The 23,399-nt window shown below is 46.1% G+C and overlaps 1 protein-coding gene and 1 long non-coding RNA gene across 4 annotated transcripts in view; one reads left to right on the top strand and one right to left on the bottom strand.

Moving 5' to 3' along the window:
• The window catches only part of TSPAN15 (tetraspanin 15), a 38,756-nt gene extending 23,946 nt beyond the window's left edge, over positions 1–14,810 (top strand). Inside the window, exons 4-9 of one of the 3 annotated variants that reach the window (XM_039481615.1) lie at positions 1,001–1,096; positions 3,049–3,165; positions 5,299–5,346; positions 6,792–6,908; positions 13,503–13,592; positions 14,505–14,640. In XM_039481615.1, coding sequence (XP_039337549.1) covers positions 1,001–1,096; positions 3,049–3,165; positions 5,299–5,346; positions 6,792–6,908; positions 13,503–13,559 — 435 coding nt within the window. In that variant the 3' untranslated portion in view covers positions 13,560–13,592; positions 14,505–14,640. Of the gene's footprint in view, positions 1–1,000; positions 1,097–3,048; positions 3,166–5,298; positions 5,347–6,791; positions 6,909–7,393; positions 8,177–13,502; positions 13,593–14,504 lie in introns of those variants that run through there. The other 2 variants (XM_039481613.1, XM_039481614.1) reach the window with 2 other exon arrangements.
• A 3,294-nt stretch (positions 14,811–18,104) lies between these two features.
• Positions 18,105–21,268, bottom strand: LOC120368892. The gene is made up of 2 exons (XR_005582825.1): positions 21,139–21,268; positions 18,105–18,335 (listed from the first exon to the last, which is right to left on the bottom strand). It is a non-coding gene; the product is annotated as an uncharacterized LOC120368892 (long non-coding RNA).
• Between the last annotated feature and the right edge of the window lie 2,131 nt (positions 21,269–23,399).

Genomic DNA, 23,399 nt, shown 5'->3' with positions numbered 1-23,399 from the left:
GTGAGGACATAAGCAATTGGGGTTTCCATGATCTGCAAAGTGACTGGTCCTTACATGATCTATACGATGTACAAACCAATTAGATTCAAGAAGTATAGATATTAGTAGCTTGAAAAAATGTATATATACTGTGCAGTGTGTGACATGATGTGTGCTTTTGTTTCCATCCTGTACCTAACTCCCTTGTGTCTGGGCCTGGCCAGGATGGGCATAGAGTTGTTACATGCCTAATAAAGTAACCCGAATGAGTAGCTGGAGTTGCACTGAGTTTTTGAATCCCAGAGAACTGGATGAAGTGTTTTCCCAGAACTCGACTAGGTGTTCTGGGTAAGCTGAGAGGAAAAGTTCTCGGCGGGCATTCCAAAAATGAGAAAGGTTGTGAATTTACCATTTGTAGCTCCTCTAACCCAGGAGGGCTGCCTTTGGCATTGCCCTCGAGCTGCCAGGGATCTGGACCATTCCCCAATCCCACAATCTGAGCTGACTTGTTAAGGATCAGGTTGCACTAGACTTGGTCTCAGATGCCCTGGGCTGTTTCCTGTGTCTGCCACTAGCCTGCGGGTTGACCTTGGGCAAATCATTTCATTTCGCCATCCCTTGGTTTTCTTATCTGTAAAATGGGGATAATGATATTTGCCTCCTTTGTCAAGTGCTTTGTGTTCTATAGATGAAAAGTGCTATGTAATAGCTAGGCAATGTTAATTATTTATCCTATCATAAAAAGTGACATCTAATAAGGCACTGATTATCCAAAAACATATGCACGTGCTTAAACTTTAATCAGTGGTGTCAATGGGACTACTTATCTGCTTAAAATTAAGCAAGTGAATAAGTCTTTACATGATCAGGGCCTAATTTAGTAACTACTTGCATCTATTATGACAGAATATCTGTTTGTGATAGTTTTATGCCCATTAGTTACCCTATCAATAAGTGCTGAGTCTTAAATATTGTTGTAGTATATGTAAGTGATGCATCTTATTTTGCTTTTATCCCCTAGACAATTGACTTTTTAAATGATAATATCCGAAGAGGAATTAAGAATTATTATGATGATCTGGACTTCAAAAACATAATGGATTTTGTTCAAAAGCAGGTTTGTTTTTCTGGGAGTATTTAATTAAAACTAATGCTAGAAGGGAACGTGGTAAACCCTTGAATGTCACTCTTGATAATAAATATTACGGAGCATATTCTTCCATTGGTGTGTTAATCTAACTCCCATTAACAGGGGGAATAGACTCCCTTGTGTGAGCTGGAAAATCTCTTGTAGACTTTCAACTGGCAAGGATTTTATGGAGTTCTAGTTGGCTTTTAAAGCCCCCTTTCCCTCTCAGGTGTGAGGAGTGCAAACTGCAACCCCTATACCTCTGAATGTGAATCTGGGACTAAGGGTATGATCCAAATCCTGCTGAATACAACACAAAGATTTCTTTTGAAATTCACTGTAATGGGCATTGGACTGGGCCTCACTTACAAAAGCTATGAAGTATTTTGCTTAAACAAATTCTTCATATTTCTTCTTGAAATGCTTACTGAAGGAGGTATATCTGTTACTAAAATTCACAAATGATGTTGAGTGCAGCTGAACAGTATTTAATAGCATATGTGGTTGACTCGTAGCCTTTATTAAAGCTACTGTGTTAAGATGTTTATTAGATTATTTAAGAATTCTGACATATACTTTTGAGACTATAGAAGAAACAGAAAGTGTTCAGATGTGTGTTCAGGGATTCTATACAATGTATAGATGTGTTAAAACCTTTTTGCTTAAATGGCTCTAGATGGGGCACACATTTTGTAACATCATTATGGAAACACCACAGTACTTTCAAAAACAAAGTAGAACATGGAAAAAGTTTTCAAAAGCAAACCATCTTTAAGATATCTTGTCATTTTAGTTCATACCCTTCTAAGAGTTTCCATGTTCTACAAATAGTTATGTGTATGGACAGTGATTATAAGTACCAGTGATAGATAAACACACTTTTTCCTCGTTTTGAACAAAGCAATAGCAGGGGGCTTTTTTAATTAAACTACTGTAAATTAATTATATTTGTTTTGTTTGCAGGATCACAGTCCTGTTCTGTTAATTAAATCACTTTGAAAACATTCTGCTGTTTTTTATAATTTGCAAGAACATCCCTAGATAAAATATCATTTTTGTGTTTTTAAACTCTTTCTTTTTTATTATTACAGGAACCTGGTCAAAATTGATCAGCTCAAAATTCAACTAAAAAAGAAATAAGTTTTGTGGTGTTCAGATCCAAACCAATATCTATCATCTTTCAGAAATAGAGCTAGGACTGAGTGTCAGTTACTTTTACTGTCAAACTTAGAGTAATGGCTTAATGAATGATGGAGGGACATGATATGTATCCATAATGCTGCTAGTCATTTTGAATAGACAGCATATTGAAGTTGGATCCTGGTCTTCGGGAGCCCAATTCTTTAGCTGTCTTAATATTCTTTCTGTTTCAGGGGCAATACAATGTACACACACACACCTGCTAATCAAAGCCAAGTTGATAGCCCCATTACAGCCCCAGCTTCAACACTGTCCATTAATGCATATGTACATTAACAACAAACTAGATCTTTCAATTTAGCTTTTCCCTCCTTGTCAGTCAGATAGAAACTTTCCTGTGGATACAATTTTATGCAAAATATTGTATTTAACCATCTCTAAAGACATGTTGAGAGCTTTTCTTCTTTCATTTTGCCTCTAATCCTATGGTTTTACTGGTTTCTTCTATAAAAGATGTTTGGGCTTTTTACTAGAAACATTGACTCTGATCCAATGCATTTTAAATTTGATTTTCCCTTATCCTGCATATTTTATTTGTGACTTTGACTACAATTTGGGGCATGCTGTCCTATAACTTTTGCTAATGAGTCAATGGTATGACAAGCAGATACCTTAGTAGTTGCTGCCTCGTTCCTCTCTGATATTTGAGCTTTCTTAAAATTAATTCATTTTTATATTTGATTCATTCTGCAATTATTAGAAACATATTTTTTAAGAAAGATTTTTTTTTCTTTTTTAAGTTTAAGTGTTGTGGTGGGGAAGATTTTAAAGACTGGTCACAGAATATGTACCATGAGTGTTCTGCACCAGGGCCGTTAGCCTGTGGAGTGCCCTATACTTGTTGTATTACAAATAAGGTATGTATACTCTATTTGATCTTATTATTTTAGCTGGTTTCTGTTAAATCTCACTGATTCACAGAAAAAGAACTATCCTAAATTACTCATTCTCTTAAAGAATAACTTTTCATCAGTTAAGAATCTTGGGAAATATGTCTGTTAATTAAGCAAAAAGGAAGAGATTTTCATAGTTGCTAGGTTTTTATGCTAAATATAGTCTCCCCAAGGTTGTTAGGGGGCCAATATAGTATATAGTGGGGTGCCACTTGACAGGGCCGCTCAGAGGATTCAGGGGGTCTGGGGCAAAGCAATTTCAAGGGCCCCTTCCATAAAAAAAAGTTGCAATACTATAGAATACTATATTCTCGTGGGGGGCCCTGTGGGGCCTGGGGCAAATTGCCCCACTTACCCCCCCCCGCCCCGGTGGCCCTGCCACTTGAAGTGGGAGCTGGTGATCTGTGACTCTGAGGAACTTTAAAAGGGGAACGTAATTCTGATTTGGCTGAATACTAAATACTTCTCTTATCCTTGCTAATTTGCACATCACCTCTAAGTTCTTTTGACTGTTCATGCTTTCCCTTTAGCATTATATGCATTCTCATAAGTTGCATTCACATATGTATGTACACACACACTAGCTGTTCATCCCCAATGATGTGAGAAACCTGAATACATACAATGAGAAACTAACCTCTCCTTTCTTCAAATGGCATGACACACAGCAGGAAAATTGATCTGCATAGCTCAAAAATACCCCTGCTCTTTCTGCTGCATGCCCAAAAGCAGTGAATGTCAGCTTGCTGTCAGAGAGACAGGCAGAAACTAACTTTTCTTTTTTTTCATCTGAACCCTTCCAAAAGTACTGGTTTGATTAGAGGTTTGGAACAGTTTCTAAATCTATCATACCCATCACAAGCATTCTGTAACCAGTGCTCTTACTTTGAAGGCTAAGTGTAACTCTAAGTTTGATAAGGAAATGGTCCACAATTAAAAAAAAATACTGGAAATGCCTTTCCCACTTCGTTTCAGTCTTTAGAAGTGAGGTCTATATACAAGACAGAAAAATAAGGTACTTGTATAGTTTTTCAACTTTGTTCATTGTGCAGTTCCATGTTTTCCTGATCCTGACCAAATTAGTTTTGAAATAAGGGAATTTGGCATTAACATCTATACTTGCTGCATACATCTTTCTGCATGTGCCCAGGTATTTGTGGTTCTCCAACTTAGATAAAAGGCTACCCGATTGTCTTTTATACTGTATTTGTCATGCCAAATCTAAATGTTTGCTTTCTGCACAGATTCAGGCCCTGCCAACTTGAATACATCTAACTTATCTAAATATTCTTTAACTTGTTCTTTCCCTGTTCTGGCTTTTGTTCCTTCCCCCTCATCGTTAATATTAATTGTGTTAAGCATCTGGTCATTTTTTAGTGAAGACTGAAGCAAAACAGGTACAAAACACCTCAGCCTTCTTGGTGTCTTCCATTATTAGCTCTCGTTCTCTGCTAAGTAGTGGACCTACACTTTCTTTCATCCTGGTCTACACTACAAAGTTAGGTCAATGTAAGTCACTTTGTGTCAATCTATTTGTGCATGTGTCTATGCTCAAATTTGTATCCGGACGAAGTAAATGTCCCATTACAGCGATGCAGTAAAACCACCTCCTTGAATGGTGTGAAGCCGTGGTCAACCTACTGAGATTGACACAGTGCAAGTGTAGACACTTTGTGACTTGTGTCTACCCTAACTGTCCTCCAACAGCTGTCTCACAATAATCCATTCCTTGTGATGGTGACTGCTCTAGTCACCATAAATTCTACTGGCCAGATGTCACAAAACCTGGAATCCACCCCCTCTTTAAAATATCCTTGTATTTTTGAATGCCTTTTCCTGACTGCCCACCTTGGCAAGCACACCTAGCAGCTCACCCTAGTGTGCAACTGCCTAACCAACCATGCTGGCTCCATGCACAAGACATTATCCTCCCTGGACAAGGAAGGCCTATGAGGAGAAGAGGTTGTGTAGGCACAGCTATGGCTTCACTGCCAGTTTTGAAGTTGCTTTTACATAAATCTGATAAGTGAAAAGTAAAAATAAATTTGCTTTTGTGAGTATTTTTTCCAATTTTTGACATTTATTTTTTCTTTTCAGACAGACATTATGAACACTATGTGTGGATATAAAATGATTGACAGAGAGGTAATTTAATTGTAAGGTCTCTTAATTGTAAAGTGTTTCATGTTCCTTCTTTCTGGATTTTGTTAAGGTTAAGTAAATTACTAATATAATGCTTACATTATTTTAACTTTTTTTGCCAATTTTTGAAGTATAAATAAATCAAAGATTAACCTGATTTATCTAGAGTAATCCATGAGGAAACATATGGCTTGCCTGTGAAATGCTCTTTCTTCCACCTTTAGGTTTGCTGGTTTGACTCAGATGAAAAATCCCTTTCCAAATAGGAGAAATACAAACCAACATCTAATGCTGCATATTCAGTATACAACAGACTATTTCAGTAATGCTCATGCCATGACTACAACCAGGAAATTATTTTTTTGGAAAATCAAGGCTTCTCACTAAATAAAAACACATCTTCGTAAAGTGTCCTTTTAGTTCTTACAATATCTTATATGCCATAGTAGTTGGTATAAAATTTAGAAAACGTCACAAAATAATGTAACACTGGAGAGGAAGTAGGACATTCCGTATTTTTTGTGAGCAGGCTTTTAATGCTTTTTAAGTGTAGTTGTGACATATGGCCTAGTCCTGTAGATCTCACTCATGGAGTAGTCCATTGACTTTAATGTTGTGGGCTTTGTTGGGACTAGCCATTTGAGAAAGGGCTGCATGCTCAGGCCCACAGTTCAGTAGTGGAGTGCATACTGAACAGAAGCCAATAACTTGATCTCCCACAGGTCTGTACTTCATAGGCTTGTAGAACACGAATTACTGTTGCACTAAAATACCTCTCATAAGGCACTTAGCATAAAATGTCAATTTCAACTGTTAATTTTTTTAGATTAGCAATCACCTTTAAAAATGATCTTTCCCTTCATTTAGTCTCATTGACTGAGGGCTTTATCCTGCAAGCTGCTAAGTATTCCAGTCTGGCCCTGGTCCAGCAAAGCATTTAAACATGTGCTTAATTTTAACCACATGAGCAGTTCCATTCATTTCAATGGGACTACTCATGGGCTCAAATGCCTTATCAGTTCAGGTCTAGAGTGCTCAAAATATTGTAGGATTGAGACTTATATTCTTTTGTCTCCAACCTACTTGGAGCCTATTGCAAGGCAGGATAGCACTTTGTCTATGGTTTTGTATTTTTTTATTCCAGCAGCAGCAGCTTGGAAAGTAGGGATGTAAAGATGGATAGATGCCTCTGTATTCCATATGGTCTAAAATTAGGATCAGGTATATTTTTTTCAGCAAAGTATAAATGGAATGTAAAAAGCACTTGTTTAGACTTGAAAAACTTCAGAATACATTATTTGAGAGTTGGTGATAAGCCCTCTGTGCCAAATTCAGAGGGGTTGCATGGATGTGAATGAGGCAGAATTTGCCCCTTTATATTCCAAAAATACATCTCCGTTCTCTTCTAATTAAACTGTTGTTTGAAGGTATATTTCATTATTTTACAGCATCTGAGTGTTCGAGACATTATATATGTCCGAGGATGCACAAATGCAGTACTCCTTTGGTTCTTAGACAACTACAGCATCATGGCTGGCGTCATGCTTGGCATATTGTTGCCCCAGGTAAGGCTAGGTCATTACATTGTCCGTTAAAGGGAATATTTGGTTCATTGATTTGGTAAAAAAAATTGGATTTGATTTTATAGTTAATAAAATACATTTTTATTTAAAATTTATGTATTCTGTAAACTTATGTGGCTGGACCTTTGTGCCTGTACAGACCCCCATTGATTTAGTGACAGCAATGTCATATTTTGCATTTTTTCATGACCCTAATCACCTCACCTGAACTCTGCCCACTAATGTGTCTCCACCAAGACTTATTCTAACATTCCATACCCCAGAGCAATTTCAAACAGCCTCTATTGTCTTTTTAAAAATCAGCTGGTCATTAATACATTTCCTTTGTTTCTCCCAAATGTGGATTTTCCCTTCTCCAAGATTGCGCTGGCTTGAGGCCCCAATTTTTATATATAAAAATTTAGAGTGAGAGGTGTTGGATAAGCAGAACTTTGTCTCCTATTTATATTTGCTGTTTTATTTTACAGTTCCTTGGAGTGTTGTTATCTTTACTTTACATAACTCGCGTAGAGGATATCATTGCTGAATACAAACTTAGTGAGAATCTTTTAGATGAAACACAGCCGAAATCAGAAACTGAATTTGCAAGCACAGGTTGCTGTATGTGTTATCCTGAGTAATGTAGCTGCCATGCAAGACCTCAAGTGCTGTTTAAAAAAACCAAATCTTGTGTTATGGCTTGTATGTATTTCTGCAGATCTTAAAGATCTTGAGTCTAATTAATCTGTAAACCTTCTTGATTTAAAAAAAAAACATGTACTTCAAATCAGAAACTTAACTCTCTCCACCATGCGTTCTTAACTGCTTTTCCTATGTATTTCAGCTTGAGTATGCTTTGAATTTTTAAAGGCTCTCTCAGGCTGTGCATTCTGGGGCATTTCATACCCTGGAGAGTGCTAAATCTCATGAGAATTAAAACGTGGGCCAGGTAATCCAGTGTATTTTAAAGGAATGTGGGTTCTGCAAAGGCAGAAGCATTGCCACCATATTATAGCTTAGTTCAAACATTTATTTTGGTGCTTTCCCCAACTCTGCTGCCCCAGGTGGCTGTTTGCCTCTAACACAGGCCCTGTATCTCCCATCCTGTCCTCATTTATATCTCTAAGGCAGCAAATGGCCTCCAAGGCTGACACAGGCCAGCTGTGGATTCATAGATTCTAGGACTGGAAGGGACCTCGAGAGGTCATCAAGTCCAGTCCCCTGCCCTCATGGCAGGACCCAAATACTGTCTAGACCATCCCTGATAGACATTTATCTAACCTACTCTTAAATATCTCCAGAGATGGAGATTCCACAACCACCCTGACAGTTAGGAACTTTTTCCCTAATGTCCACCCTAAACCTCCCTTGCTGCAGTTTAAGCCCATTGCTTCTTGTTCTATCCTTAGAGGCTAAGGTGAACAAGTTTTCTCCCTCCTCCTGATGACACCCTTTTAGGTACCTGAAAACTGCTATCATGTCCCCTCTCAGTCTTCTCTTTTCCAAACTAAACAAACCCAATTTTGTTTTATGGATGGTTAATTGCAGTGTAGATCTACCCTCAAAGCACAAGCCCAGGGGCCTACCCTGCTTGACAGTGGCTGACTGAACATTTTCTAATGATTACTGAAAGATCTGTGGTGAGGAATACTTTATGTTGGGAAAACTCAGAGCTAAATTTTTTTGAAAGAGCTTTTGTATTCTAGTTTGACATATTTAAATGTTTGTATTTTCATATTGATTCCTAATAATAAGGGAAACTTGTGTGTCTTTGTATATTGAGCTAAATTGTAATATCAAATACATGTTTAATAACTTTTTCATGCTGGTCCTGACTAGGGCTGCCAATTTTGGCTGGACATATTCCTGGAGGTTTCATCACATGACATAATCTTTAATTAAAGATTAATCTTTAATTCCTGGGAACGCCAGGACAATCCTGGAGGGTTGGCAACCCTAGTGACTGATTTAATGACATCATATAACTGCATGTAATGCAGCACACTTTCATAGATGAATCTTTTGTGCCTTTTAATAATGTCGGTATACACTAATGTTTGAGTCAGTCAGGTAATGCTTTGACAAACTTTTTAACGCAGTTTATTACTATACAGATTTTGTATGAGAGTTATTGGATGTTTGGCTAATTTAAATCTTGTAAATATTGTATTTTCCCCTCCAAGTAAATTAACTAGATTGCCTATTGATTTTTGGAGTTGTTCTGATATGTGCAGATATTTCAAACCAGATTGTTCTCATAAACAATAAATTTTATGATTTGTTTTAAAAAACAAACACCTTATTTCAGGGATGGGCAAACTTCTTGACCTGAGGGCCACATCTGGGAATAGAAACTGTATGGAGGGCCATGAATGCTCACAAAATTGGGGTTGGGATGTGGGAGGGGTGAGGGCTCTGGTTGGGGAGTGCGGGCTCCGGGGTGGGGCCAGAAATGAGGAGTTCAGGGTGTGGGAGGGAGCTCTGGGCTGGGATGGGGGAGTGGGGTGCAGGATGGGGGTGAGGAGGGTGCTCTGGGCTGGGATTGAGGGGTTTGGAGAGCAGGAGGGGGATCAGGGCTGGGGCGGGCATTGGGGCATGGGGAGAGGCTAAGGGGTGCAGGTTCCCAGTGGTGTTTACCTCAAGCGACTCCTGGAAGCAGTGGCATGTCCCTTCTCCGGCTCCGTCTGCAGGCACTGCCACTACAGCTCCCACTGGAGTGCTGGAGGGGGGCCACTGGAGCAGGGCCATTGGAGCATGTAGGAGTTGGAGTGGGGCCATGCCACGGCTTCCGGGAGCTGCGTGGAGCGGCCCTCGACTCTGCTCCCCAGATGGAGTGCTGGAGCGGGGCAAGCCCCAGACCCCACTCCCCAGTGGGAGCTCGCGGGCCGGCTTAAAACGATTTGTAGGCCGAATTCGGCCTGCGGGCCGTAGTTTGCTCACCCTGCCTTATTTAAATCTAATTTTGATTATAGTTTGCCCACCCCTGCCTTATTTAAATCTAATTTTGATTATAGTTTTAAAGGGGGTCTGTTCGATCACTAACGTTACTAGATTTGAGATACTGACAAGAAAAATCTCTCCCTAGTCTATTTTTCATGAACTCTCAGGCAAGTGCAGAGAAGTTCAGTTGTTCTTTGAGGAATGTCCCTGTGGCTGCTCCACTTTTAGGTGTTTGAGCGCCCCAGCGTTTCTAGTTGGTGATTTAAGGTAGCAGTGCCCTGGTTGGCCATGCGCGTGCTGCAGCCAGCTCGTGCTGCCCTGAGTGGATGTCGCATGCATGCAGCCAAACGTCCCCCAGTTCCTTCTGTGCCGCCGTTGGCTTTGGTCAGAGCAACAGCAGCGCCTCAGCATACTCTTCCTCAGAATACTTTTTCCTTTCTGCCCGAAATTACCCCTTCCTGTTCCTTGCAGGGTTCCTGTCTCTTCCCTTTCCATTTAAAAAACAACAACACCCCCCCCCCCCACAGAGACTCTCTTCAGACGGCTATGCCTGGCTTCCCAGGCTTTAAAGTAGAGGTGGGCAAATTTTATGGCCTGAGGGCCACATCTGGGCATTGAAATTGTATGGTGGGACATGAATGCGAGAGGGGGTGAGGGCTCCGGCTGTGGGTGCGGGCTCTGGGGTGGGGCCAGAAATGAAAAGTTCAGGGTGAGGGAGGGTGCTCCGGGCTGGGACCGATGGGTTCGGAAGTCAGGAGGGGGATAAGGGCTGGCGCAGGGGGTTGGAGCATGGGAAGGGGTCAGCAGTGCAGGCTCCGGGCAGTGCTTACCTCAAGCAGCGGAGGCACGGCCAGGCATCTCTGTGCGCTGCCCTGTCTGCAGGCGCTGCCCCTACAGCTCCCATTAGCCATGGTTCCTGGCCAATGGGAGCTGCGGGGGCAGCACTTGCAGTGGGATGCAGCCCCCAAGCTGTAGTTTGCCCACCCCTGCTTTAAACATTGCCTCACCTGTAGACTATCAATACCAGTGTCTGATGGTCACTCCCAGTGTGTTCGCTGCCTGGGGGAGACTCGCGTTACTCAGAAGTGCCAGCACTGCAAAAAGTTAATGGCAAGGACCAGAAAGGCTAGGGAACTCCAGCTCAAACTGATGCTTCTGGAGACATCCCTGTGTCCAACCTCTGACCCTGAGCAGGGGACCCCTCCCCACCAGCTCACTCACTCACCAACTGCCATGTCAGACATGGGATCCTCCTCTAAGATGAGCACAAAGGACCCAGCCCCCATGAAAACAAAGAAGCGGTCTCACTCCTCCCTCCAGGGAAAAAGCAAAAAGCGATCTCTGACCGCTAAATCTGCCCCGGTGCCGTCGGTACATCGATCCTTGGATCCTGTGGCATCGGGTTCCTCCAGTACAGAGGCAACCTGAGGAGTGAAAGACCCGGTATGGTCTAGCTCTGAGACAGGCAGCCGTGGCAAAAAAGACAGTTAGTTACCTTTCCATAACTGGTGTTCTTCGAGATGTGTTGCTCATGTGTATTCCACAATAGGTGTGCGTGTTCGCCGTGTGCACCGGTACCAGAAGATTTTTGCCGTAGCAGTACCTGTAGGGGAGCGCCCCTAGCAATCCCTGGAGTGGTGCCACTATGGTAGTGGTATAAGGGGCGCTGCGTGCTCCCTCAGTTCCTTCTTGCCAGAGACCTCTGACAGAGGGGAAGGAGGGTGGGATGTGGAATGGACATGAGCAAAACGTCTCGAAGAACACCAGTTACGGAAAAGGTAACTGTCTTTTCTTCTTCGAGTGATTGCTCATGTGCATTCCACAATAGGTGATTCCAAGTTATATCTGTTGGAGGTGGGTAGGAGTTTGCAGACACTGGAGATGGAGCACTGCCCTGCCGAACCTGGCGTCTTCCCTGGTTTGGGAGACGATCGCATAATGCGAGGTGAACGTGTGGACCACGACCATGTAGCAGCCCTACAGATGTCCTGAATAGGGTCGTGGGCCAGAAAGGCAGCCGACAAGGCTTGCGCCCTAGTTCAGTGCGCTCTCGCAATCGGCGGCAGGGGAACTCCCACCACGTCGTAACAAGTATCGATACACGAAGTGATCCAGTTGGAGGGCCGCTGAGTGGCGATCAGCTGACCTTTCATGCATTCGGCCGTGGCGATGAACAGTTGCAAAGACTTCCTGAACAGCTTTGTATGTTCCAAGTAAAAAGCGAGAGCCCGTCTCACATCCAGCATGTGGAGGTGGCGCTCCTCACTGGATGCATAGGGTTTGGGACAGAGCACTGGCAGGAAAATGTCCTGGCCTATATAATAGGCAGAGACCACCTCGGGGAGGAACGAAGGGTGTGGGCAGAGCTGGACATTATCCTTATTGAACACCATGTACTAGGGTTTGGCGGTCAGGGCCCAGAGCTCCGAGATCCATCTGGCAGACGTGATCGCCACCAGAAAGGCTACTTTCCATGAGACGTGTGACCAGGTGCATGTAGCAAGCAGCTCAAATAGAGGTCCAGTTAGCCTGGCCAACACGAAGTTCAGGTCTCACTGGGGGACTCAGGGTCTAACATATGGAAAGAGGTGATCCAAGCCCTTAAGAAATTGACCGTCATGGCATGAGAGAATATCATGTGGCCCTGCACTGGCAGGTGGAAGGCTGATATGGATGCCAGGTGCACCTTGACGGACGAGGGCGCTAGGCCCTGGGCTCTAAGATGAAGGAGGTAGTCTAGTATAAGTTGGATCAGAGCAGTCACTGAGACACCCCAATCAGTGGCCCACTGGGAAAACTGAGACCATTTTGCCAGGTAGGCCTGACGCGTGGAGGGCCTCCTGCTCTCCAGGAGAACATGCTGAACTCCTTCCGAGCAAGTCCTCTCCTCCAGGCCTAACCATTGAGCAGCCACGCCATGAGGTGGAGGGCTGCTAGGTTGGGGTGGAGAAGGTGACCTTGGTCCGAGGAGAGCAGGTCCGGGTGGGTTGGCAACGGCCATGGCAGGGCGACTGCCAAGCTCGTGAGAGTCCCTTACCAATGCTGTCTGGGCCATGCTGGGGTGATCAGAAGGACACAGGCCCTGTCCATCTTTATCTTTTCCAAGTCCTTGCCAATCAGTGGAATCGGGGAAAAGGCATAGAAAAGCTGACCCAACCAGGACAGAAGGAAGGTGACAGAAGTCCTGGCTCAGCTGATCCGCCCGAGAGTTTCGGACGCCCGATAAGTGGTGGGCTTCCAAGTAGATATCGTGGGCAATGCAGAAGTCCCACAGCCTGAGGGCTTCCCCGCAGAGGGCTGAGGAGCGAATCCCACCTTGCCTGTTGATATAGAACATCGAGGCTGTGTTGTCCATGAGAACCCTGACCACTCTGCCTGCTAGGCACAAGCGAAAAGCCACGCAGGCTAGATGGACTTTGTCCATCCTGTCTCTGGACTGAGAGAATATGGTGTTGAGAATACCGAGGCCAACCAGAGCTGAAGGGGCTGCATCCTGAGACACCCCAAGTCCTGAGTAATGACCATGCCAATGAGCTCCCTTAGGGTTTCAAATCTGTCAAGTGGGAGGGAGGCTCTGACTGATGTCGCGTCCAGAATTGCCCCAGTGAACTCTATGCATTACACCGGTACCAGTGTGGACTTGGTGTTGTTTACCAGCAGACCCACTGTGGTGCACGTGGACAGGAGGAATGTTGCGTGGTCCTGTACCTGTGACCTGGAGCTGCCCTTGACCAGCCAGTCGTCAAGGTAGGGAAAGATCTGGACCCCCCGGCGCCTGAGGTAGGCTGCTACCACAAACATACACTTTGTGAAGACTCTGGGAGCCGTCGCTAGGCCAAATGGGAAGACTGAACTGGTAGTGCTCCTGCCCTACTGTGAAGCAGAGTCAAATGCCTGTGGCCCTCGAATATATGAATGTGGAAGTACGCATCCTGTAGATTGAGGGTGATGTAGCAGTCTCCGGGATCCAGGGAGGGGATGATGGAGGCCAGAGAGACCATGCAAAACTTGAGCTTTACCATGTACTAGTTCAGGCCTCGCAGGTCCAAGATGGGCCTGAGCCCCCCTTTGGCCTTCGGGATAAGGAAATAGCGGGAGTAGAACCCCTTGTGTCTGAACTCCGCCGGCACCACTTCCACCACTCCTAAGCAAAGGAGCCGCCTCACCTCCTGCTTAAGTAAGATCTTGTGAGAGGGGTCCCTGAAGAGGGATGGGGAGGGAGGGTGGATAGGTGGGGTAGAAAGAAACTGGAGGGTATAGCCCCGGGAGATGGTGTTGAGGACCCATTGGTCCGAGGTCAGCAGCAACCACGCCGGGAGGAAAGTACATAGGTGGTTGGATAAGTGAAGGTCGAGTGGATCCTTGTCACAAACTGGTAAGTCGTCCCTGGGAGTCCCATCAAAACTGGCGCTTACCTGACTGCTTGCCCTTAGAGGGCCCAGGCTGGGGCGCAGGCCAAGATTGCCTTTGTAGGCGCTTTTTATAGTCCCTTGATTTTTTATAAGGGGGCTCGTATCTGGAGGGGGTGGCCTGACTGGGAGCCTGTTGCGGTTTGAACTTGGTCCTGGCCAGGGCCGGGACATAGAGACCAGAGGTTTTTAATGTCATGTGGGAGTCCTTAAGACAGTGTAACTTCAGGTCTGTTTGTTCTTCAAACAGGGCCTTGCCACTGAACAGAAGGTCCTGCAAGGAGTTCTCTGCCTCGCTGGACAACCCAGACAGCAGGAGCCACAACGCTCTGCTCATCGACACCGTGGAGTCCATAGACTGTGCAGCCATAACTGCAGCGTCCGAGGCTGCCTGAAGGGCTGCCCTAGTGGCAGCCATGCCCTCCTCAACCAGAGCCTTAAACTCCTGCTTATCACGCTTCTGGAGGGAGTCCGCAAATTTGAGCATTGAACTCCACAAATTGAAGTCATATCTGCCCAGCAGGGCGGGGTGGATAGCCACCCTCAGTTAGAAGCTCGAGAACAAATAAATTTTTCTACCAAATAAATCTAGTCTCCTTGGGTCCTTATTCTTAGGAGCAGGAGCGGGTTGACCTTGACACTCCCTATGGTTGACCACCTCGATCACCAAAGAGTTGGGGGTGTGGTGGGTATACAGATATTCGTGTCTCTTGGCGGGCACGAAATACTTCCGTTCTGACCTCTTAGAGATGTGGGGCAAGGAAGCCAGGGTTTGCCACAGGGCATTTGAGATCTTTGCGGCCCTTCATGGAGTGGGAGAGCCACCCTGACTGGTGCTGAAGCCAAGAGGACATTGAAGAAGGAGTCCGAGGGTTCCTCCACCTCCCCAGCTTGCAGGTTGAGGCTTGATGCTACCCTTTTCAACAGTTCCTGGTGGGCTTTCGTGTCCTCCTGCAGGACAGGAGGAGGAGAGGCCATGATTACCTCATCAGGGGAGGATGAGGAAGGGGATGCGGTGGTCTGCATCCCCACCGGTGACGCAGGCCCCACCACTTGGTCCCCTTCTAAGTGTGGGACTGGGGATAAGCGCTCTGCTGACCCTTTTCTGGGATGCTCAGAGAGGGAGGCCAACGGTCTTTCTGAGGCTCCGGACACTGAGTGAGCCACCACTGGGGGCTGCTTCGGGGCCCATGGGGCCCATTGGTACCATGGCGCTGGCCAGGGAGCCCGGTGCCACTGCACCTGCTGTGGCACCATCAGAGCAGACTGCCCTGCCTGACTCGCCTGGCCCACCGACTGTCGACTTTGAAGGGAGGCTGGGCTGGCATACAATCTACTGCTATCCCGGGATGGGGACAAGTAACGCTGTTGGGAGCAGTCCGAACATGAGACCACGATCCTGGCATGGAGGAGCGGGAGTACCGTCTGTAGTGGCTGCTCCGCGAACAGCTCCGATGGGTAGATCCGTGGTGGCGGGGTGCCGGCAATTGACTCCTGGGACTGTGGGAGCGGTGCCGTGGTGGGGATCTTGAACGGGACAAAGAGTGGGAGCGGCGTCAACATCTGTACCACGAGGGGCTACGATAGCTTCTTGGAGATAACGACCTCTGGTGCTGTCTGTCCCGGTCTCGGCGGGGCATGCTCTCATCACAAGGTCTGCGTTCCCTTGAGGCGGAGTGGTGCCTGGAACCCCTGCTGCTTGTTAGGGGTCTACAGGGACCAGCATGGGCGGCACATGGGACAGTCACTGTTCAGAGAATAGCATCGGGAACCTTCCCTCGGCCGTGACCGGTACCATCCAGGTGCTGACTGTGGGGGTCCAGGTGGCAGCTTGCCTCTGGACCAGGGAGCTGTTGACGGTGGTGTGACCAGTACCGGTAGAGACATAATGTCTCGGGCTGCCTGCAGGGCCTTCAGTGTGGAGGGCACCCAAATGTGGCCACTGGCATCCGGGGAGGTCGACTCGGAGTGGGCTGGGCTACTCCGCTCGACTTGAGTCAGAGGCCGTGAGGCCGATGAGGACCGAGAGCTGCATAACCCGGGTCTAGTCTCTCCCCCAGCCTGCTCCGGTGCCTTGGCGGAGAAGGTCTCTTCTTCGCCTTTTTAGAGTGTCCCGTGGACGGGGAGCGGTGCCAACGGGTGGAGGGCACCGTTGGGTTGCCACGCACGGATGCCATGGTGCTTGGTGCCAACTCAGAGCGGTGTTGGGGTCAGGGACGACTCCATCGAAATGGCTCGGAGCTGTATGTCCCGCTCCTTCTTGGTCCGAGGTTTGACGGATCTAAAAATTTTGCAGTGGTCACTGAGGTGGGTTTCTCCGAGACAGTGTAAATAGTCCACTCACAGGCATAGGCCGTTTGCAAGTGTCGCACAACTTAAAGCGCAGGGCGCTGGGCATGCCCCGACCTGGGAGCGCTTATCTATTCTAACTAACTTTTTTTTTTTGTAACTATAGGTACTAACTAACAAAGTCCAAAGAAGGAAAGCTACAGCAAAGCTCGAGCAGAGCAGTTCCGAAGCACCTTCACTGGTGGCAAGAAGGAACTTGTGCGGGGTGGGGGGGAGGAGGAGCGTGCAGCTCCCCTTAAACCACACCATAGTGGCACCACTCCAGGGGTCACTAGGGGCGCTGCCTATGGGTACTGCTAAGGGAAAAACTTCTGGCACCGGTACACGTGGCAAGCTCACACACCTATTGTGGAATGCACATGAGCAATCACTCAAAGAAGAACAAAGCCTGTTCCCTCACAGCCTAGAGAGCTGAAGTCCTCAGCACTGAGCAGTGCTATGGCACCACCTGCTGTTCCTATATATTACAGTAAGCCCACAGCACCAGCGGCACAGATGCTGACTAACCTCTGTGTGCCTCATACACTTCCCGGTGCCGCAGAATTTCATTAGTCAGGCAGACCTTGTCGTTGCCTCCACCCCCCGGCATGCCTCTCTTCAGCACAGATGGCATCCCAGCCAGACCAGCCGTGAGTCTCACAGCTACATCTGCTGGCTTAGCCCCTCCTCTCTCAAGCGATGAGGAGGATGAAGTGGCTGTTGGGATGGGCACCCCACACCATTCATCACCAAACCTGGAACCTCAGGGCTACAACCCACAGTGTGGCAACCCCCTCAATGGATGCCCCCCCAATGGCCCTCCCACCAAACTGGCTATACTGAGACCCATCAGCACTGTACAGGTCTCACAATATTCAGCCCTCAAACCAGTCCAGGTCCTTATCACCAATATCAGCTAGACCTACCTCACTGGTTGCCCCAGTTTCCCCTGACGTCACCGGGGAGGAGCATTATGGCAATGAGGATTTAATAGAGGGTGACATCCAGCTCCTACCCATGTTTCTTCATCGTCCCCAAAGAACACAATCATGCCTCCCCACACACTGTGGGACGACTTTAAATCTTTCCAAGATCTATTCAAGTGTGTGGCTGATTTCCTAGGCATCTGCTTAAAAGAGCTGCCAGAAACACAGCATAAGCTCACTGACATTCTCCATGCCTCTCCTACAGCCAAGATTGCATTGCCTATTAATTCTGCCATATGGACCCGGCAGAAAGGGTCTGGCACATACCGACCATGGCCCCACCTTCTTGTAAACGTTCAGACAAGAAGTATTACGTGCCAGCAAAAAGGCCTGAGTTCCTCTTCACTCACCCTCCCCCAAACTCACTGGTTGTGGAAGCCGTTAATCAAGGGAAAAACAACACCTGGCTCGTACCACCTCTTATGACAAAGACTGGAAATGCCTTGACTTGTTTGGTAGAAAGGTCTATTCCTCAGCCTCTCTTCAGTTATGCATCGCTTAATACTCTGCGCTATTAGCCAAATACACTCGCAACATTTTTGCACAGATGTCTATATTCATTGAGCATCTCCAAACAGACAAAAAAGAACAATACTAAGCGAGCATCTCAGAAGGTTCCCTGATTGCCAGGATGGTCTTGCAGGCATCATTGGATTCTGCAGACACAGCAACTCGCTCCATCACCACATCAGTAGTCATGCGGAGGGCCTCTTGGCTCCACCTTTCCAGCTTCCCCAAGGAAATCCAGGCCATGATCAAGGACTTACCTGTTGAGGGACAGAAACTCTTTGCAGACACCACGGATGCAGACTTTCATACAGTCAAGGACTTCCGTGCCACACTGAAAACCTTGGGAATTCATATACTTGATAACAAAAAAAACAGGGCGCATTTTACACCCGTACTGCTCTGTATACCCAGCCACAGAGACAGTACTACCAACGTTGCAAACAATGTCAGCCAAGACGACGACAGACACTGGGGTAATCCACCACATCCCAACCATCTACTTCTAGACAGGCATTTTGAAGTATTGGTCGAGGGCATGAGAGCCCCTCAAATTCCACTGCCACAACCATCTCCTGATTCCAGTCCATTTGGAGACCGCCTAACACCTTTCTATCCAGTCTGGGCAACCATTACATCAGACAAATTGGTTCTGGAAATTATACGCAAGGGGTATTCCATCCCCTTCACCTCTATTCCACCAACTCACCCCTCTTCCCTGTCCCTCTTCAGGGACCCTTCTCACGAGCACTTACTACAGCAGGAAATAAATCACCTCCTGCAACTCGGTGCTGTAGAACCTGTACCTCCCAAACACAGGAGGACCGGGTTTTATTCACACTATTTCCTCACCCAAAAGAAAACGGGCAGCTGGAGGCCCATATTGGACTTGCACAAGCTAAACAAGTTTATCAGAGCTCAGCGTTTCAAGATGATTACCCTTGTAACCATAATCCCAGCATTGGAGAAGGGAGATTGGCTCTGAGCCCTCCACCTCCAGGATGCTTATTTCCATGTTACCATACAGCCTGCACACAGAAATTTCCTTCCTTTCACAGTAGGCAACCTACACTTCCAGTACAAAGTGCTCCTATTTGGACTTTCCGTGACCCCACGAGTTTTCTCCAAAGTCCTCGCTGTGGTCGCAGCCCATTTTTGTGGACAGGGAGTAATTATATTCCCTTATCTGGACGATTGCCTATTGAAAGCTTCTATATACCAACAGGTGTTGGATGCTTTGTCGCTCACTGCAACTCTATTCAGAAGACTAGGCCTACAAATCAATGCCCTAAAATCCACCCTAATTCTGACCCAACAGTTGGAATTCATAGGTGCCCACCTGGACTAAACCACGGCATTGGCAAGTCTACCCCAACAATGCTTCCTGACATTAACGAACCTCATAGCAACCATACAAAACAACTCGGAGACATCCGCCAGGTTATGCCTCCAACTTCTAGGACACATGTCAGCAATCACATTTGTCGTGAAACATGCACGACTTCTTATGAGGCACCTTCAGGCATGGCTCCGTACAGTACACATTCCTCACAGACATGCCATTCATAAGCAACTCACCATGCCCACCATGATAAAGACCTCGTTATCCTGGTGGACAAACCATTCCAACGTCTGCACGAGTGTTCCATTCCAATGACACACCCCGTCAGTAATGATAACCATGGATGAGTCTCTCTTGGGCTGGGAGGCACATCTGTCTGAACATACCATCCAGGGCAGATGGTCCTTCATGGAGTCCATGCTCCATATAAATCTATTGGAGCTCTGGGCAGTCTGCAATGCATGCCATCATTTTCTGCTCCTCATTTGCGACAAGACAGTGCAGATCCTTACAGACAATTTGGCCACCAGGTTTTATATAAATCGCCAAGGTGGTGCTTGATCTTACCCACTCTGCACAGAAGCAGTTCACCTTTGGGAGTGGTGCATCTCCCACAATATAGACCTCAAAGCAGCCTACCTACCGGGAAGCCAAAACAGCACGGTGGAGGAGCTAAGCAGAAACTTCTCCCAGACACGTGACTGGGAAATGGATCTGGAAATCCTCACCACTATCTTCCAACAGTGGGGTTTCCCCACAATAGACCTTTTTGCAATGCCCCACAATACCAAGTGCCCTCAATACTGCTCCTGGGCAGGACTCGGGGAAAAGTCCCTCAGGGACACCTTCCTCATGAAATGGGAAACACCTCTAATGTGTTTCCCCCCGATTCCTCTGATATCTCATGTCCTTTACAAGATAGAACAGCACAGATCCCGAGTAATCCTGAGTGCACCAACGTGGCCCAGACAAACCTGGTTTCCCTACCTCAACCAGATGATCACAACAGCACTGTGGCTCCTCTCACTCGTACCTGACCTACTCACACAGGACTCAGGTCATCTCCGACACCCCAACATCCCAATCCTCCATCTTAAGGCATGGCTAATCTGTGGCTGACATCTCTGGAAGCAGACTGTTCCACAGAGGTCTGGGATATTTTGATGGACAGCAGACGATTAACCACACGAAAAACATATACTCAAATGTGATGTCATTTCTCCATATGGTGTGGAGACAAACAACTCTCCCCTTGAACGACTACATTACCCGCAATACTTGAATATTTGCTGACCCTAAAAAAATCGGGTCTTTCTATCAGTTCACTCCGGGTACACTTATCTGCAATCACAGCTTTCCATTCCAAAGTAGATGGCCTCACTATATTTGCGCATCCTCTCACTAAATGCTTCCTCAAAGGTATACAGAATACTTACCCTACGGCCAGAGACCCTACCCCTATGTGGGACCTAAACTTAGTCCTCTGTACCCTCATGGGCAAACCTTTTGAGCCCCTGGCTACCTGCTCACTTTTACACTTGTCCATGAAAGTCACCTTTCTAGTCGCAATTATGTTGGCATGACGGGTTGGAGAGCTTGGTGCTTTGGTGGTAACTTCACTTACACCATATTCCTCAAGGACAAGGTAATCCTTTACCCACATCCAAAATTCATGCCTAAAGTGGCCTCATCCTTCCATCTCAACCAGTATATGTACTTACCTGTATTCTTCCCGAAGCCGCACACTGACAGCAGGGAAGCATCTCTTCACACGTTGAATGTTCGTAGAGCACTTGTGTTCTATATAGATAGAGCAAAGACATTCAGAAAACCCACCAGACTGTTCGTTTCCACAACGGAATGATTTCAAGGACTAACCATTTTCAAACAATGACTTTCAGAATGGATATCGGAATGCATCCGATTATGCTACCACAAACATGACCTAGAACCCCGCTCTGTTCTTTGCACGCACTCCACCAGGGCTATATCCACATCAATAGCTTTTCTTAAAGCTATACCCATCATTGATATATGTAAAACTGCTACCTGGGCATCAGCCCACACCTTCACCAGACATTATGCCTTATAGAAGCAATCAGCTGCTGATGCTCATTTTGAGGAATCTGAGTTATCCACCACTCAGTAAACATCTCCGAAGCCCTTCCTGCCACTGAACGGTACTGCTCCATAGTCACCTAAAAGTGGAGCACCCACAGGGACATTCCTCAAAGAAGAAGAGTCGGTTACTCACCCTGTGCAGTAACTGACGTTCTTTGAGATGGTTGTCCCTGTGGGTGCTCCAGTACCCCTGCCCCCATCTGCTTTGGAGTGTCTCTTTGATCCTCTGCAGCAGAGAAGGAACTGGGGCATGGTTGGTTGCACGTGCGCGATACCCACTCAGAGCAGCACAAACTGGCTGCAGCACCTGCATGGCCAACCAGGGCACTGCTACCTTAAATCTCCGACTAGAAGCGCAGGGGCGCTCAAACACCTAAAAGTGGAGCACCCACAAGGGCAACCATATCGAAGAACATCCGTTACTGCACAGATGAGTAACCTTCTCTTATACTGCTGTAGGAGTAGGGCCTATATTGGTGTGTTTATATTCAACTACCTGCAGTAATAAGATTTTTAAACAGCAACAGAATCCGTTTTTTCTTGAGACTTTCGAAGATTTGGATGTCAACAGTCTGCATAATATCTCAGCCTTTTTTGACTAGGGAAAAATATCCATTTTTTGTCTGAGCACCTTTTCTGTAGTATTTCCAACCCCTGTCATACTCACAGGCAAAAGGTGAAGATATAATTGGGTTCTGCAAATAAATAAAAGCCAAGTGTTAGGCCAAGAAATCTTTTTCTGGTGTTTTGTTTTTGCCTTCATGAACCCTACCCACCCCTCCACCCCCCGCCTTTTTTTTTTTGGATACTCGAAGTGGCATGGCAAAAATCCAGCATCACCGTTTTCTCCTTATTTCTTCTCCCATTCCTATTTTATTTCTTTTCCATCCACTTCTCTTGTTCTCTCTGTCCTCTTCCCACATTTCCCCACTCATTTCTTCTTAGCTTTCCTCAACTACCAGAGGTATCTAATAAAAAAAGCTCCATATTTCTTCAAGGGTCCTTGGTGCCAGAAATGTCCAACTTGATCTTAAACTACTATCATAGGAATTAGAGAGGGGAAACGCCTAGTGGATCATCCAGTCTACTCTGTGTCAGTGAGGTCATCCCTACAGTACATTTTCTAGAGTTGTGACCAGACCAGGGTTAAATATTTCTGATTATTTCACAGTTTTATAGATCTCAATGCCATTAAATTTTTCCTGATATTTATTCTGAATTGCACACGTCTTTCTCTGATAGGTCATCTTTGATAAGGTTAAGGGGAAAGATGTTTTTTAATTAAGGACTTGAATAAAGAGAGAGAAGGAATTGTAAATGAAGGGGGCATCTTGAAAAGAGGAATCAAGATGAGTATTGGTGAAGGATAAAAAGGGGCATTTTGGAGGGGCTTAAGCAAAAGCAGGAAGCAGAAAACAATGAAGGAGTAGAAAGAAGTGAAAGCTGAGATGTAGGTGGGGCATGGTATTGAACATGAGGACATATATCTTGAACTTACTTTGGAAAGTGAGAGGAAGCCAATGTCAGATTGACCAGTGGGAATCAAGAGCATGAGTACCAACCTCAGGGCAGACTGTTAAGAACTAGTGCACAAACCCCAAATTGGCTGTGAATTCCATACTTAGTTTTCATCAATCAATTATCAAGTATAAACTCATCAGGCAGTATAACATCACAGACAACTCTCTTGGGTACTCCAATCTTTCTTGTCACCTAGGCAAGCTTGCCCTTGTGTCCCTTATACCACAAATCAGCAATATTTAGGTTACTTCCACTCCCAAAGGACCAGTCACTTACCCCAGGTCATTTGCACCTTACATCTCACACCAAAGACAACGCTTGTAGCCAATCTGATTATAAA

Source organism: Mauremys reevesii, linkage group 7 (genome assembly GCF_016161935.1).
Source record: "Mauremys reevesii isolate NIE-2019 linkage group 7, ASM1616193v1, whole genome shotgun sequence".
NCBI classification, from domain to species: domain Eukaryota; kingdom Metazoa; phylum Chordata; order Testudines; family Geoemydidae; genus Mauremys; species Mauremys reevesii.
Note: the sequence above shows the minus strand (reverse complement) of the source record. Positions and strands in the feature narration are given on the sequence as shown.